Source organism: Oncorhynchus mykiss, chromosome 13 (assembly GCF_057628025.1).
Source record: "Oncorhynchus mykiss isolate SJ-2025 chromosome 13, ASM5762802v1, whole genome shotgun sequence".
In the NCBI taxonomy this organism is placed as follows: Eukaryota; Metazoa; Chordata; class Actinopteri; order Salmoniformes; family Salmonidae; genus Oncorhynchus; species Oncorhynchus mykiss.
This window is the reverse complement of record NC_143034.1, coordinates 2,550,568-2,568,790: the sequence shown is the minus strand read 5'-3', so window position 1 is coordinate 2,568,790 and position 18,223 is coordinate 2,550,568. Positions and strand designations below refer to the sequence as shown.

Below are 18,223 nucleotides of genomic sequence, written 5' to 3'. Positions count from 1 at the left end.
TTATGCTGTTTAGGCTAATAGCTAGTTGGCTAAATAGCAAACGTTAGCTGGCTGTCTAAGATAACTGCATATAGCTAACATTCTTTGATTGGTTAGATGGCATTATGTCTTTCCAAAACGTTGGTTTACTTTAATCACTCAAGTCATGAGTGCAAACGATTGGTTTAATGTAAAGTTATACATTTTAAGTTATTTCTGTTGTAGTTAACATCATAGGTAAGGATTTGTTGATTTCCAGTTTTTAAGTATGGTATTTAAGATGATTGATGAGAAAAGTATCGTACAACCATCGGGTAACTTGTTTCATGCGCATTAAAGGTGAGGGTGAATTTCAGATGTTCACTGCTTGTATTGATGAAGGAGTGGAATCGATGAAGTTCCTCTGCTGTCCCCTGGAATAGAAAGAACACATTCTTCTCTAACATACAGTTACACATAATTCGATGCTATTTTTTTAAACTACAATGACCATAATGACCTAAGCGCCTACTTGTCTTGTCTGTGTTTCTTTTACACCTGCTACGTAAAAGAGACTGAAGAATGTGTAACAGTATAGCTTCCGTCCCTCTCCTCGCCCCTACCTGGGCTCGAACCAGGGACTCTGCACACATAAACAACTGCCTCCCACGAAACATCGTTATCATCGCTATTAGCGCACACCCCGATAACTAGCTAGCCATTTCACATCGGTTACAAATGCACAATGGTCAATGCTATCTGGGATTCTTGGGATATCCCTACCCTAAACCCTAACCTTAATCCCTAACTTAACCATTTTAGATGTAAACTTCAATGGGCTAGGGACGTCCCATGGATGTATCGCTACCTGAAATTACACAATCTAAGTGATTGATAGTTGGTGTTCAGCAGTCATAAAGCCTTATTTATTTTAATGAACTACTAAAATTGTGATTTTGTCAGACAGCAGCTCTACACTTTATTGAGTGACTGATCCATTCATCCTTCCAACCCTCCTCAGCCTTCCTCTCCTCTGAAGACCCAGTGAGGGTGGAGCTCAGTCAGAGAGCTGTTGAGGGACTGGTTAGGAAGAACACTTCAACAGCCAGAGAGGTGAGAGGACACACATGGTTTAGATGGTAAATATTTATGTCCCCTTAGTGGTTCATCACATCAGCAAAAGGGAATATGTTCCATCATCCATGTTTATTTACATTAGTGCAAATTGACGACTGATATTGGTGTAATTTCAGGTCAGGTTTCAGCTCAGGTCCTCCGAGAGAGAGAAAGAGAGAATTAGAGAGAGCACACTTAAATTCACACAGGACGCCGAATAGGACAGGAGAAGTACTCCAGATATAACAAACTGACCCTAGCCCCCCGACACAAACTACTGCAGCATAAATACTGGAGGCTGAGACAGGAGGTCTCAGACACACACATTTGTTCTTTGCTATTATGGTCATTTGTGTAGAATTTACTTTTCCCCACTCATTCACCCCACCTCTTTACGTTGCTTATTTATATTCAGTGGCCTGACTGCATCCAGACTGTCAAAGGCCAATCCTGGTAGATCTGAACCTAATGCAGCTTGGAGTGATCGGATGACAGAAGTCACATTTAGGTGCCAGGTGTAACTGAGGCCATAGACGCTCCATAATGATTACTTTTAATGTTTTATACAATATGACTAAATTTATTTATTTCTGTGTTACAGGGGCAGTCAAGAAATGGAACGGCAAGGCCACAGAACATGACACAAGCAGAGCTGTGGGAGACCACCTCAAGCCCCTGGTAGAACAGGGGGTGGTGTTTACCACTCCACCACACCTTCAGCAGGCTGGAAAATTAACCCTGATATTTTAAAAGCAGGGCAACAACGTCAATATAATTGTACCCAAAAATTGTCAGTTGGTTGCATAAATAATTATGATTACTAAATGTTACATGAAATGTAAATATGAAATATTCGGTTACATAGTCTTATTTTCAACGTCTTTTCAATTACATTTTGCTAGGTGTGATATCCCCAATGTCAAAACACAGTTTTAATGTCTCCAAATCAATAACCAATATGCAGAAACAGTTTGGGATAAATTGAAAACCTAAACATAAAATGTGCTATATAGACAAACATCTGCCACAATAATCATATTTCTTGTATTTTTTAAAACAAGCTCCTTATAAACTGCACAAGCACCAAAAACGCTGTTGTTTTGACAAGACGCAATAAATCACTGATATCGATTAAAGGGGAAATTAGGTTGTACGTGCTGTTGAAACTGACACAACAAAAAAAACACATGGAAATGGGAGATATATTTTACCTCCCTGATTAGAGGACAACCTGCAGAAGAGTCAGCTACATTTGGGAGCGATGCATTAAATATAGGGGTCGCTAAACAAGGGAATGCAGCACTTATTTGCCATCACTCATCGAGATCATGGTAAAAAAAATTGTGAGAGAGGAGAGAGATGAGGTTGCACATCCTGTTAAAACTAACAGCTCAAAAACCTCACGGAATCTGGGAGTACATCCCTGGGAGTACATCCCTGGTTAGAGGACAATTTGTAGAAAACAGCACGCTACATTTTGAAGTGTTGCATTTTGATTCAAGTGGGTCACCAACGTGGTAAGTGTAACACAACTCCTAATTATCCCTAGAATTTCTAAGCAAACAGCTGGAGGCAGGGCTTTCTCCTGTAGATCTCCATTTGAATGGAATGGTCTGCCTATCCATGTGAGAGACGCAGACTCGGTCTCAACCTTTAAGTCTTTACTGAAGACTCATCTCTTCAGTAGGTCATATGATTGAGTGTAGTCTGGCCCAGGAGTGTGAAGGTAAACGGAAAGGCTCTGGAGCAACGAACCGTCCTTGCTGTCTCTGCCTGGCCGGTTCCCCTCTCTCCACTGGGATTCTCTGCCTCTAACCCTATATTACAGGGGCTGGGTCACTGGCAAACTGGTGCTCTTTCATGCCGTCCCTAGGAGGGGTGCATCACTTGAGTGGGTTGAGTCACTGACGTGATCTTCCTGTCTGGGTTGGCGCTCCCCCTTGGGTTGTGCCGTGGCGGAGATCTTTGTGGGCTTTACTCAGCCTTGTCTCAGGATGGTAAGTTGGTGGTTGAAGATATCCCTCTAGCGGTGTGGGGGCTGTGCTTTGGCAAAGTGGGTGGGGTTATATCCTTCCTGTTTGGCCCTGTCCGGGGGTTCCATTTCAGAGCCTGGATTTTTCCCCATTAGGCTAATATCCATAACATGTTGATATCAATTCATAAGTGAAGTTAGGCTTCTACATTGTGAAATCATTACAATACTCCTACTACAATGTTAAAAAATTCTACATTGTGACATTAATTCATTGAAATCATGAAACAACTACTTCATGTATGTATTTTCTAATCTTTTGATCAGAGATCTCTTATCAGATGATCTCTGGTCACAGCTATGAGATTTCAATCCTGTGTGTTCTCTGGTGTTGAGTCAGATGGCCAGATTGAACAAAACTCTTCCCTCATTGATCACAGCTATAAGGTTTCTCTCCTGTGTGTATTCTCTTGTGCACTGTCAGATCTCCAGATCGACTAAAACTCCTCCCACATTGACCACAGCTATAAGGTTTCTCTCCTGTGTGTATTCTCTTGTGCACTGTCAGATCTCCAGATCGACTAAAACTCTTCCCACATTGATCACAGCTATAAGGTTTCTCTCCTGTGTGTGTTCTCTGGTGTACTTTCATAGAGATTAATGTTGTAAAACTCCTACAACATTGACCATAGCTATAAGATTTCTCTCCTGTGTGTGTTCTCTGGTGTCGAGTCAGATTGCCAGATGAAGTAAAGCTCTTCCCACATTGATCACAGCTATAAGATTTCTCTCCTGAGTGTGTTCTCTTGTGCACTGTCAGATCTCCAGAGCGACTAAAACTCCTCCCACATTGACCACAGCTGTGTGTGTTCTCTGGTGTAGAGTCAGGTAGCCAGATGTAGCAAAACTCCTCCCACATTGACCACAGCTATAAGGTTTCTCTCCAGTGTGTGTTCTCTGGTGTAGAGTCAGGTGGCCAGATGTAGCAAATCTCCTCCCACATTGACCACAGCTATAAGGTTTCTCTCCTGTGTGTGTTCTCTGGTGTAGAGTCAGGTGGCCAGATGTAGCAAATCTCTTCCCACATTGATCACAGCTATAAGGTTTCTCTCCTGTGTGTGTTCTCTGGTGTTGAGTCAGATGGCAAGCATAAACAAAACTCTTCCCACAATGATCACAGCTATAACGTTTCTCTCTTGTGTGTGTTCTCTGGTGTACTTTCAGAGAGATTAATGTTGTAAAACTCCTCCAACATTGACCACAGCTATAAGATTTCTCTCCTGTGTGTGTTCTCTGATGAATTTTAATGCCTGATGATGTGAATCTCTTCCCACAGTCAGAGCAGCAGTGAGTTCTCTTCCTTGTGGGTCTCTGCGGGTGTTTATTGAGGTGTTCTGATCTGGAGAGACTCTTCTCTGTCTCCTCAGCATCATGAGGTTGTTGCGGCTCCCCAGAGGATCCACGATAGTCACGTCTCTCTCCTGTGTGAACAACAAAGTCAGACAGTTGATTAAAGGCCCACAACAGCGGTAATCCAGTGTAAAAGTTGATGCCAAACAGCATAGCCATGATGTTGTACAACAATTGATGTCTGTAATGAATGTTAAAATTATTGTCTTAAAATGAGCAAGAAGTCATATTTTGTCTTGTTTTCACATTAGTAGTAACATCTAAGATTGTAGACTAGAAATAAGTTATTCATGTTGTTGAAACTCTAAGCAGTGTGGTAGAAGACTTTTGGTCTACAATACAGGCCCCTTTGTGTTTGTGCGGCACGAGGGCAATTTGATTGCATAAACTCCTCCATGCTAATGAGGAAACCACTAGTTATGGATGTCGTATATCTGGTGTGACAAGAGATGAAAATAATCTGCCCACTCCATCAAGCAATGGGGACAGCAACACAGGGCATTCACGGGACCTCATGGAACCATGGACCACACCTGCAGAAACTGGACAACATAGGGAAGCAGAGGAGATACCTATCATAGACTTCTCCCAGCTGACGCTTGACATGCCACCTACGCCGCCTCAAGTGGTAGAAACAACCAGCTGGTATCATTAAGTAGAATCAGCCAACAGTAACACGGAAGCAGCAGAATGGGAGTTAGTAGTGCATGACCTAGATTTAGAATAAGAAGCTTCCATTTAGACACAGGTCTAAGATGACGTAATAAGCAATCTACCGTCCCAGTGTAAGCACTCAGTGTAAGCAATCTACAGTCCCCGAGTAAGCACTCAGTGTCAGCAATCTACAGTCCCCGAGTAAGCACTCAGTGTAAGCAATCTACAGTCCCCGAGTAAGCACTCAGTGTAAGCAATCTACAGTCCCCGAGTAAGCACTCAGTGTAAGCAATCTACAGTCCCCGAGTAAGCGGCCGGTGCAAGCAGCAGGGCAGTGTCAGTGTGAAAGTGTGGTTTAGCCACAGCTCCAGAAACTTGCCGCACGCCTAGGCCCTTGTTACACCGCAGTAACTAAAATCCTAAAGTACTCTGCCCAGCCAGAAGACGGGGTAGAGGCATTTGCTGCAGGTATTAGGCAAAAGTCAGCACCGTGACACTGGTAATGAGGAAACCACTAGTTATGAATGTAGTATATCTGCTAATGAGGAAACTGCTAGTTATGGATGTAGTATATCTGGTAATGAGGAAACCACTAGTTATGGATGTAGTATATCTGGTAATGAGGAAACCACTAGTTATGGATGTAGTATATCTGCTAATGAGGAAACCACTAGTTATGGATGTAGTATATCTGGTAATGAGGAAACTACTAGTTATGGATGTAGTATATCTGGTAATGAGGAAACCACTAGTTATGGATGTAGTATATCTGGTAATGAGGAAACCACTAGTTATGGACGTAGTATATCTGGTAATGAGGAAACCACTAGTTATGGATGTAGTATATCTGGTAATGAGGAAACCACTAGTTATGGATGTAGTATATCTGGTTGGAGCAAAAAATGGTGAGCCAAGATTTTAGTTTTTCACAATGTATTCTGAATATTACAGCTCACTATCATCGCAGATCAGGAGTGCTACTGAAGGAAACTCACATTAAGCTCTGTGTCTATTCACTAATTCACCACCGTGGGGGAAAACTCAGGGGAGTTCTCATAGGCTGACAGCAAAAATAGCCTCCATTTACAGGTGGAATATGAGTGCCTTTCACACTATTTTTGGAATATAATTGTAAGGCTTGCTTGAATCTCCTGCTTAGTGTAATGTTTGTGGAAGTCTCAAATCAACTGCTTCATACTTAAACACTTCAACCAGTAAAATGCTCTTTAGCTTTTCCATCAGCCTGACAATGAGGGTTTGTAAACTAAGTGTTTGCCAAATTGGCCCATAACTTCACCTAACAACAACATAGACCTACTGTAGGACCCATAACTTCACCTAACAACAACATAGACCTGCTGTAGGACCCATAACTTCACCTAGCAATAACATAAACCTACTGTAGGACCCATAACTTCACCTAGCAATAACATAGACCTACTGTAGGACCCATAACTTCACCTAGCAATAACATAGACCTACTGTAGGACCCATAACTTCACCTTACAACAACATAGACCTACTGTAGGACCCATAACTTCACATAACAATAACATAGACCTACTGTAGGACCCATAACTTCACCTTACAACAACATAGACCTACTGTAGGACCCATAACTTCACCTAACAATAACATAGACCTACTGTAGGACCCATAACTTCACCTAACAACAACATAGACCTACTGTAGGACCCATAACTTCACCTAATAACAACATAGACCTACTGTAGGACCCATACCTTCACCTAACAACATAGACCTACTGTAGGACCCCTAACTTCACCTAACAACAACATACACCTACTGTAGGACCCATGACTTCACCTAACAACAACATAGACAACAACATAGACCTACTGTAGGACCCATAACTTCACCTAACAACAACATAGACAACAACATACACCTACTGTAGGACCCATAACTTCACCTAACAACAACATAGACAACAACATAGACCTACTGTAGGACCCATAACTTCACCTAACAACAACATAGACCTACTGTAGGACCCATGACTTCACCTAACAACAACATAGACCTACTGTAGGACCCATAACTTCACCTAATAACAACATAGACCTATTGTAGGACCCATGACTTCACCTAACAACATAGACCTACTGTAGGACCCATAACTTCACCTAACAATAACATACACCTACTGTAGGACCCATAACTTCACCTAACAACAACATAGACAACAACATAGACCTACTGTAGGACCCATAACTTCACCTAACAACAACATAGACCTACTGTAGGACCCATGACTTCACCTAACAACAACATAGACCTACTGTAGGACCCCTAACTTCACCTAACAACAACATAGACCTACTGTAGGACCCATACCTTCACCTAACAACATAGACCTACTGTAGGACCCCTAACTTCACCTAACAACAACATAGACCGAGGACTATAAATCATTTAATATTTCAGGTGAAACATGGAAACTAAAATGTCTTTGTCATGACATTTCATAACCTGATCACCAGATAATTTTGTGAATAATCCCACTAGGCTACTCTGTAATGTGTTGTCATTCAAAATGTCCTGAAAAAAGGAAAATCGCTCTCTTTTTCTCCTTCTGGTTAGATTATCTTGATCTCTGGCTCCCTCGAGTCATTTGTGTGTCTTAATTATTTGATCAAACAACGTGCTTAAAGCATCAGACCAGTTCAGTACATATAGTTGATTTTATTAAAACACATGGGTTGTGTCTGTATTTGGAAAAATACACAACATTTCAACCAATCGATTTGTAGAAATAACAGATGACTCTTGGTGGACCAAGATTTATGTTAGGTGGGGACAGTACTAGAACATGATTTTGGGGCTCCTGAGTGGCGCAGCGGTCTAAGACATTGCATCTCAGTGCTTGAGGCATCACTACAGACACCCCGGTTCGAGTCCAGGCTGTGTCACAACCGGCCTTGATTGGAAGTTAAATAAAGTGTAAAACATTTTAAAATGAAATAAAACATAGTTTATTCAGAAAGTTCAGACCCCCTTCCCTTTTTCCACATTTTGTTACGTTATACAGCTTTATTTTCAAATGGATTTAAACAAATAGAATCCTCATTAATCGACACACAATAATGAAAAAGTGAAAACAGGTAAAAACAATATGAAATAACTTATTTCCATACGTATTCAGACCCTTTGCTATGAGACTCGAAATTGCTTTCAGGTGCATCCTGTTTCCATTAATCATCCTTGAGATGTATCTACAACCTGTTCGGAGTCCACCTGTGGTAAATTCAATTGATTGGACATGATTTGGAAGGCACACACCTGTCTATATATAAGGTCCCAGAGCTGACAGTGCATGCCAGAGCAAAAACCAAGCAATGAGGTCGAAGGAATTGTCCTTAGAGCGCCGAGACAGGATTGTATCAAGGCACAGATCTGGGGAAGGGAACCCCAAAAAATGGCTGCTGCATTGAAGGCTTTCCTCTGACACTGCCTACTATATATGTCCTGGATGGCAGGAAGCTTGGCCACAGTGATGAACTGGGCCGTTCGCACTACCCTCTGTAGCGGTCAGATGCCGAGCAGATGCCATACCAGACGGCGATGCAGCCAGTTAGGATGCTCTCGATGGTGCTGTTGCATTGCCTTTTGAGGATCTGAGGACCCATGCCAAATCTTTTCAGTCTCTTGAGGGGGAAAAGGTTTTGTTGTGCCCTCTTCATGACGGTCTTGGTATATACCCACGTGGGTGTTTGAAAGATGAACTGAGGTCCACACTTCAGTCCAGTTGATGGTGGTAATGCACCTCAAAGAGAAGTATGTGTTGATTGATTCGTGTTTAATGAGTGAGAGTTTAAAACAAACTTTTGCATTGAACCATACTTCTAGGCATATCTTTCATCATAGCCAAAATGTGGTTTATTCAATTATTCAGTTAGCTATACGTGTTAACGAGCTATACGTGTTAACAAGCTATACGTGCTAACGAGCTATACGAGCTATACGTACTAACGAGCTATACGTGCTAACGAGCTATACGTGTTAACGAGCTATACGTGCTAACAAGCTATACGTGTTAACGAGCTATACGTGCTAACGAGCTATACGTGCTAACGAGCTATACGTGCTAACAAGCTATACGTGCAAAAGTCCAACCTCAAAACATAAATGGAAAAACCAAAGAATGTAACATTTTCCCCCTTATGACAACAAATAGATCCTATATTTTTTCACCCACAAGCCTCTAGAACTCTCGTCTTCCTAAAACTAACTAAGTTCTAGAACTCTCGACCCCTTGGAACAAAATAAATTGTAATCCATGGCAAAGCGCTTGCTAAACGCAAAACTTGCTGACTGCCCACCTTTGAGACAATCAGCAACCTACTCCTGCAATATCCGTAGTAACTTTCCACCTTACTTCTCTCTCTCTTTTCAGGGTTCAATCGATAGGCATGTTGTTGGATTGGGGCCAAGTCCTCAATGTCATGCATTTGGGTTAGCACATCTGAGAATGAATCCTGATATTCTAAAAGCAGGGCAACAACGTCAATGTAATTGTATCCAAAAATGGTCAGCTGGTTGCATAAACAATTATGATTACTAAATGTTAAATAAATTGTAAATATGAAATATCAAAACCAAATGTACACCCCTTTGTTAATATGTATTGGCAATACTTCACTTAATGGTGAGGAATGGAATAATAAAACATGTATATTTTGTCAGGCTGAATGTTTGAAATATGAGGTGATTTGAGACATGCTTCTTCAGTAGTGGAATAAAGACAATTAGCACTTGAATGTTGTCAAGAAATACTGGAGTGATGTCAGATTGTTAATAAAACTGATTATAGACCAATTTATTATACTGCTTTCATCTGCAACAATTATTATATTACATGTATTTTTTTAACCAAGCAGCTTTTTCAACTAGTAGAAAACAGCTAGCTACATTTTGAAGTGCTGCATTTTGATTAAAGTGGGTCACCAACACAGTAAGGGTAACACAGCTATTTTTTTGTTACTCACTTTGTTAAATAATATTTCAATTCAGAGCCTGGATTTTCCCCTGAGGCTAATATCCATATCATGCTACAATCAATTGAACAGGGCAAACGATAAGGTAGAACATCATTAAAATACTCCTACTACAATGTTAAAACATTCTACATTGTGACATCATTAAAATACTCCTACTACAATGTTAAAACATTCTACATTGTGACATTATTTCAGTGATATCATGAAACAACTTCTTCATGCATGTATTTTCTGATGTTTGATCAGAGATCTGTTATCAGAGTATCTCTTGTCACATTGATCACAGCTAAAAGGTTTCTCTCCTGTGTGTGTTCTCTGGTGTTGAGTCAGATTGCTAGCTTGAACAAAACTCCTCCCACATAAATCACAAGTATAAGGTTTCTCTCATGTGTGTGTTCTCTGGTGTTGAGTCAGATGGCTAGCTTGAACAAAACTCCTCCCACATTGATCACAGCTATAAGGTTTCTCTCCTGTGTGTGTTCTCTGGTGTACTGTCAGAATGCTAGATGTAGTAAAACTCCTCCCACATTGATCACATCTATAAGGTTTCTCTCCTGTGTGTGTTCTCTGGTGCTGAGTCAGATTGCTAGCTTGAACAAAACTCCTCCCACATTGATCACAGCTGTAAGATTTCTCTCCTGTGTGTGTTCTCTGGTGTATTGTCAGACCATTAGATCTAGTAAAAGTCCTGCCACATTGACCACAGCTATAAGGCTTCTCTCCTGTGTGTGTTCTGTGGTGTTCAGTCAGATGGCTAGATTTAACAAAACTCCTCCCACATTGATCACAGCTATAAGGTTTCTCTCCTGTGTGTGTTCTATGGTGTTCAGTCAGATGGCTAGATTGAACAAAACACCTCCCACATTGATCACAGCTATAAGGTTTCTCTCCTGTGTGTGTTCTCTGGTGTAATGTCAGACCGCTAGATGTGGTAAAACTCCTCCCACATTGACCACAGCTATAAGGTTTCTCTCCTGTGTGTGTTCTCTGGTGTATTTTAAGTTCTGATGAAGATTTGCAACCTTTCCCACAGTCAGAGCAGCAATGAGATTTCTTCCCTGTGGGTCTCTGCTGGTGTTTCTTGAGGTGTTTTGAAGTGGAGAGACTCGCCTCTGCCTCGTCAGCATCATGAGGTTGTTGAGGCCCCCCAGAGGATCCACGATAGTTAAGTCTCTCTCCTGTGTGAACAAAAAGTCGGACAGTTGGTTTAAGGCCCACAACAGCAAAAATACACTGTAAAAAGGAGATGCCAACAGCGTAGCCATTATGTCGTACAAACAATGATGTCTGTAATGAATGAGAATTATTTGACATTTGTCTGGACAGTCAAGTGAACAGCAATAGTTATATTTTGTCTTGTTTTCCCATTAGTAGTAACATCGATGATTGTATGCAAGAAATACGTTTTTAAAGTTGTTGAAATCCTAAACAGTGTGCCAGACAACTTTTGGTCTCCAATATAGGCACCTTTCTGTAGGTCTATGTTGTTGTTAGGTGAAGTTATGGGTCCTACGGTAGGTCTATGGTATAACGAGCGGTTGCTGCATTAGCATGGAGGAGTTTATGCATGGAAAAATGTTATGCTCTGCTCTGATCCAGTGGAAATGTCATACAATACCTGATTACTTCTTATCCCTTTCACAAATAGCTTACAGCTGTGTCTGTCCCAAACTATTTCATACAATGTTGCCATCACGTTTCGGACAGACCTAGGTGATAATTGATACACTGTTTAAAGTTCTATGTAGACAGGCCATGCACAGCCAATGTGATTTATTTTTATCTGGATATTTTCTAGATGTTTTTATTTGTTGGCTTAATGTAGGCTATTTTTACATAGTTGTCAATGGCAGTAAACATTATTTAGACATAATTTTCATTTATATAGAATGTATATTAATCACAGACAATGATTTTGAGATGCATTAAAAATGTAACTGTTCCAGTAAAATGTGAATATGAAAATCATAACTGGCACCAGATCAGTAGAAATGGTTAGATAAATGTTCACTCCAAATGGAAAACGTTGCCGACTGCTGTTTTAGTCTATTACTGGAAACTTCAGGAGCATAACATCAGAATTTATGAAGGCCAGCAGCAGCGGGAAGAGGAAGAGTTCTCTTCTTCTTATGGTTATCCTATCTTGATCTCTGGTTCCCTCAAGTAATTTGTGTTTCTCAATTATTTAATAAAAACGGGGGATTCCTATGTTGATGATGTAAAGAATATTTGCTGCTCTGTGTTGTGTCATGAGGAGCAACCAGAAGCTGCACGCATTTATGAAATTGCTTATTAGAAATTGCTTATAGACTGTGTGGGATAAAAAATGGCCGTGTCCAACTCTGCTTGCTCCCTCGACTCAGCTACCAACCAGCAATCTCCAACAGGGCCCTTTACCTGTATCAATAGACACTTCATAGTGAGCTACAGGTAGGAATCAGCAATGAATCCCAAAAATGAGCCAACTATGGGAGGGGTAACAAATCTTCGTGGACAAATCTCAATGTATTACTGCTACCCTGGGGAGATTGCTATACCCCTTGAACATCGGCTCCAACCCTCGTCGGATGTGGCAGGCTTGCCATCAGACTACAAAGGGAAGCACAGCCAATAGCTGCCCAGTGACACAAGCCTACAGGTCGAGCAAAATAAGGTAAGTAACACTGAAACATGCATGAGAGCATCAGCTGTTCTGGACAACTTTGTGATCACGCTCTCCACAGCCGATGTGAGTAAGACCTTGAACAGGTTAACATTCACAAAGCCGCAGGGCCAGACGGATTACCAGGACGTGTACTCCAAGCATGCGCTGACCAACTGGCAAGGGTCTTCACTTACATTTTCTTCCCCTGTCTGAGTCTGTAATACCAACATGTTTCAAGCAGACCACCATAGTGTTCTAGCAGTTTCTAAAATTGCGTTTCCATTGCCCTCACTGCTGCAGTGATAAATTGCATTAATAATAAACTAATAAGACATCTAAGAAGCTAGACATCATTGTGAAGGCGGCAAACAGATTTCTGGATCCCCAGGACTTCAGACAAAATGTTACAGGGAGTACTGAATGAAGAAGTTCCCCCCTCCCAGGTTCCTGAACCTGTGTAGGGATCTGAATAGCACCATTTTTCTTTGAAATTCAGGGTAGTGGAGTGAACTTGGGAAGTGTTTATTTTTTATTTTACGTAATTAGTATGATTTGTTAATCCCATTTTTTTTGCGTTTTGGTTATTTTTACAACCCCGTACAGTAGGTGGCAGCAATACACCTGATGAGTGTAGTCTGACAATAAACCTCAGAATAAGACATGGTAGGAACCAAAGTGTCGGTCAGTGTTTCCAGTTGAGCCTAATTAGATGTTACATTACATTTTGTTTTCTTACTTCATGTAGCCTGCTAGCTAACCAACATCTTCATACTTCGCTTACTCCTCTCTGATAAGATACCGCTTCACAAACATGCTTATCTAGGCCTACACCAGCACTGGTACCAGGCAGTATTAGCTAGCTATGTTTGCTCTGACTCTTAATACATTTAGCAAGCTAGCTAGCCCGCTAACTAGCGATTAGCAGCTAACATTATTTAAGCAACACCTTGCTAAAAGAGAATATTTCACCTTTAATGTAATGGCATGAAAATAATTGCTGGAATATTATACAATGACTTATCAACAGCTCTAACAATTTGACCCCCACAGGAAATCTACACTGGCAGTTATAGAAAGACCCATTTACTATATAACCAGTACGACATCCGGGAACTTTTGGCATACTAACTATATCACTCTATGACCAATAAGCATACTATATACTCAATTAACATCACAAATAGTACGGTTAGTATGAGTATTCTAACACAGCTAATGACTTCTCAACAGCTCTAACAATTTGACCCCTACAGGAAATCTACACTGGCAGTTATAGAAAGACCCATTTACTATATAACCAGTACGACATCCGGGAACTTTTGGCATACTAACTATATCACACTATGATCAATAAGCATACTATATACTCAATTAACATCACAAATAGTACAGTTAGTATGAGTATTCTAACACAGCTAATGACTTCTCAACAGCTCTAACAATTTGACCCCTACAGGAAATCTACACTGGCAATTATAGAAAGACCCATTTACTATATAACCATTGATTCTTGACGAATATAACTTATAAATGCCTCAACTGTTTCAGCCGTATTACCCCACCAGAAACCAAAACGTAAGCTCGTATAACACCACTGTTTGTAAACTAATACTATATGGCTGAGGAGTAGGGTTGATCCAAGCGTTCTGACCTCACAATGACAGTAAAGCACCCAAGCTAACTGGCTAACGTTGGATAGCTTGCTAGACACAAATCAGAGAAAACCTCACTCGTACCATTTTATTTGCCCTAGCAGAGCTGGTTAGTCTGTTTTCATGTTATCCAGAGCGTTGGTGACTAACTGTGCTGCTGGCAACAATTTCATTTGAGCATTTTTTGCAGATGTTTACTGACACCGGCCATATTCAACGGGTGTTGAGTGTTATTAAATCCATCAGTTATTCTGCTCTCCAATCAATTTAATAAACATTTGGTAGTTAGTTAGAATATAGTTACTATACTGGCAAGTACTTTATTACATTGCTCAACATTTGTCATAATTATTTAACCTCTAGTGACACCACAGCCCGTGAACGGGACCGTTATCATCTGACACTAATTAGCATAACACAACGGACATAAATCTTCCTAGAAAATATTCCTATTCATGAAAATCACAAGTGAAATATATTGGAACACAGCTTAGCCTTTCGTTTATCACCCTGTCATCTCAGATTTTCAAAATATGCTTTACAGCCAAAGCTAGACAAGCCTTTGTGTAAGTTTATCGATAGCCTAGCATAGCATTATGCCTTGCTAGCAGCAGGCAACCTTGTCACGGAAATCAGAAAATAAATCAAATTAAATCGTTTACCTTTGATGAACTTCGGATGTTTTCACTCACGAGACTCCCAGGTAGAGAGCCAAAGTTCATTTTTTCCCAAAGGATTATTTTTGTAGGCGAAATAGCTCCGTTTGTTCTTCACGTTTGGCTGAGAAATCGACCGGAAATTGCAGTCATGACAACTCCGAAAAATATTCCAAATTAGCTCCATAATATCGACAGAAACATGGCAAACGTTGTTTATAATCAATCCTCAGTGTTTTTCAAATATCTATTCGATAATATATCAACCGGGACAATTGGTTTCTCAGTAGAAGCGATTGGAAAAATGGCTACCTCTGTATTTTATGCGAGAATTTCTCAGGGAGCGTCAGGTGACCACTTGCGCAATGAAGCCGCCTACGGGTATTTTTCAATATAAATGCGTAAAACTATGTCACAATGCTGTAGACACCTTGGGGAATACGTAGAAAGCGTAATCTGGTTGATAGGGCATTCACAGCTCAATAGGGACACATTGGAACGCAGGGCTTTCAAAAGATGAGTCACTTCCAGATTAGATTTTTCTCAGGCTTTCGCCTGTAACATCAGTTCTGTTATACTCAGACAATATTTTTTACAGTTTTGGAAACTTTAGAGTGTGTTCCATCCTAAGCTGTCAATTATATGCATATTCTAGCATCTTGTCCTGACAAAATATCCTGTTTCATTTGGGAACGTTATTTTTCCAAAAATGAAAATACTGCACCCTAGTACCAACAGGTTTTTAAAGCAGTTCATTTGTATCCGCTCTCGTTGGACTTTGGCTGAATATTTTCCTCCATTTTCTTCAAATCTGAAATTGATGTGAAGTCACGCCCATTTCCCAAAGAATTGCATTATGGGCCGTAAAGTACTGCGTGTATATTTCATATTTTGGTGAATTTAGTACGACATCCAGGAACTTTTGGCATACTAACTACATCATACTATGACCAATAAGCACACTATATACTCAATTAACATCAAATAGTACAGTTAGTATGAGTATTCTAACACAGCTCAGGTCCCTAGGCAGCCATTTTGTTTGTTGAAAAACTAGGTGGCCCCTTTAAAAAAGACACACAACATTCAATCAACCAATCTGCAGTTCAACCAATAACAAAGCTGTAATTACACCACTATTTTGGTAATAAGATGAAGGATGGGGCTGGAGAAATGTAACTACTCTCAAATTCATAGACAGACCTATGGATGCAAGGACTGACCATCCATGATATCAACATTATAGTTTCAACCATGTTGAGGCTATACAGTGTTGATTTACATTGTTTCTAAACATTGGAGCAAAAAAAGCTTATTTGGGGTTCTGATGTGGTAAACAGTTGAACTAAGCTCATAAGGCATGTGTTATATGCCTATGGATGTAGCAATTGCAAATTTCCCCTTTAACACCACACATCAGTTCAACAACCGCAGAGTTTGTGCTTCTGTTTTTAAGACAGTACTTACTAGTGTTAATCAGGGCCCGTTCATCGTTAGAACCATCGGACGCCTTAAGATGCGCTTGGGAAACCGGGCCCAGATATCCAGTTTCCTCCTCTTCTACATTTTTCGATGACACAGTCACCTCCCCCTCCACTTCTTTCACTTTGACTCTGAACGAGTCTTCCTCTTCTTTAACTGAGACCTCTTTCTCTTCTTTCACGATAACAGCCTCAACCTCTACTTGTTTTTGTATTGTAACAGCCTCCTCTTCCACGAGAGCGTCTTTCTCCATCCAGCAGGCAGACCACCTCTTCTTCATCATCAGGGACGGGGTTAAGTTTGTGACTGGAGCTATGAGGCATGTACTAAAGTCGCTAAGCGGTATAATTCAAAGCAGAGTCCCTTTATCAGCAGCACGTGATCAATGACGTCTGAAGAATCATTTCGTGGAACACCTGATTGGTTTGGTATTGATTAATTTGGGCTCGTTCGACATTGCAGCCGGTGGCTGCTGACTGACTAATTTACAAATCACCTTGCGCCATAAATAACTACTCATTATTATTTATAAATCAGTCAGCCAGTCACCGTTTACCCACAATGCAGCATGGACTTGATGCTCTCGATCGAGGCCCGTGGTTTCGTAGAAGACATGAAGGCTACGCTGCTACCGTGTGGGAGGTCATCTTTAAAAATGTGGCTGTTCTAAATTCTGTGTCGCTCAAAGCCTTGAGTAATGAACCTATTTATTTATTTTTAAATTATTATCTGGAAAGAGCCAATACTTCAGAAAGCTTTGTTTCCCCATCACTACTTTTCAGCAAGTTTTCTGTGAATTCGACTACGGGAGTTTTGTAACTTTTTACACCTTGACTTACTGTTAGTTGGGTTCTAACTGGTCTCCGTTAGTTGGTCTCTGCTGACCATAACCGTGCTGGTTGGTTATGCTGTTTAGGCTAATAGCTAGTTGGCTAAATAGCAAACGTTAGCTGGCTGTCTAAGATAACTGCATATAGCTAACATTCTTTGATTGGTTAGATGGCATTATGTCTTTCCAAAACGTTGGTTTACTTTAATCACTCAAGTCATGAGTGCAAACGATTGGTTTAATGTAAAGTTATACATTTTAAGTTATTTCTGTTGTAGTTAACATCATAGGTAAGGATTTGTTGATTTCCAGTTTTTAAGTATGGTATTTAAGATGATTGATGAGAAAAGTATCGTACAACCATCGGGTAACTTGTTTCATGCGCATTAAAGGTGAGGGTGAATTTCAGATGTTCACTGCTTGTATTGATGAAGGAGTGGAATCGATGAAGTTCCTCTGCTGTCCCCTGGAATAGAAAGAACACATTCTTCTCTAACATACAGTTACACATAATTCGATGCTATTTTTTTAAACTACAATGACCATAATGACCTAAGCGCCTACTTGTCTTGTCTGTGTTTCTTTTACACCTGCTACGTAAAAGAGACTGAAGAATGTGTAACAGTATAGCTTCCGTCCCTCTCCTCGCCCCTACCTGGGCTCGAACCAGGGACTCTGCACACATAAACAACTGCCTCCCACGAAACATCGTTATCATCGCTATTAGCGCACACCCCGATAACTAGCTAGCCATTTCACATCGGTTACAAATGCACAATGGTCAATGCTATCTGGGATTCTTGGGATATCCCTACCCTAAACCCTAACC

At 40.6% G+C, this 18,223-nt stretch overlaps 1 protein-coding gene across 1 annotated transcript; it reads right to left on the bottom strand.

The window, feature by feature from the left end:
* Window positions 1–3,847: 3,847 nt before the first annotated feature.
* Window positions 3,848–16,913, bottom strand: LOC149978480 (uncharacterized). Its single transcript, XM_090194704.1, has 2 exons — window positions 16,551–16,913; window positions 3,848–4,527 (listed from the first exon to the last, which is right to left on the bottom strand). The coding sequence occupies exons 1-2, from the start codon at window positions 16,846–16,848 to the stop codon at window positions 3,863–3,865; spliced, it is 963 nt and encodes a 320-aa protein (XP_090050830.1). The 5' UTR covers window positions 16,849–16,913; the 3' UTR covers window positions 3,848–3,862.
* Between the last annotated feature and the right edge of the window lie 1,310 nt (window positions 16,914–18,223).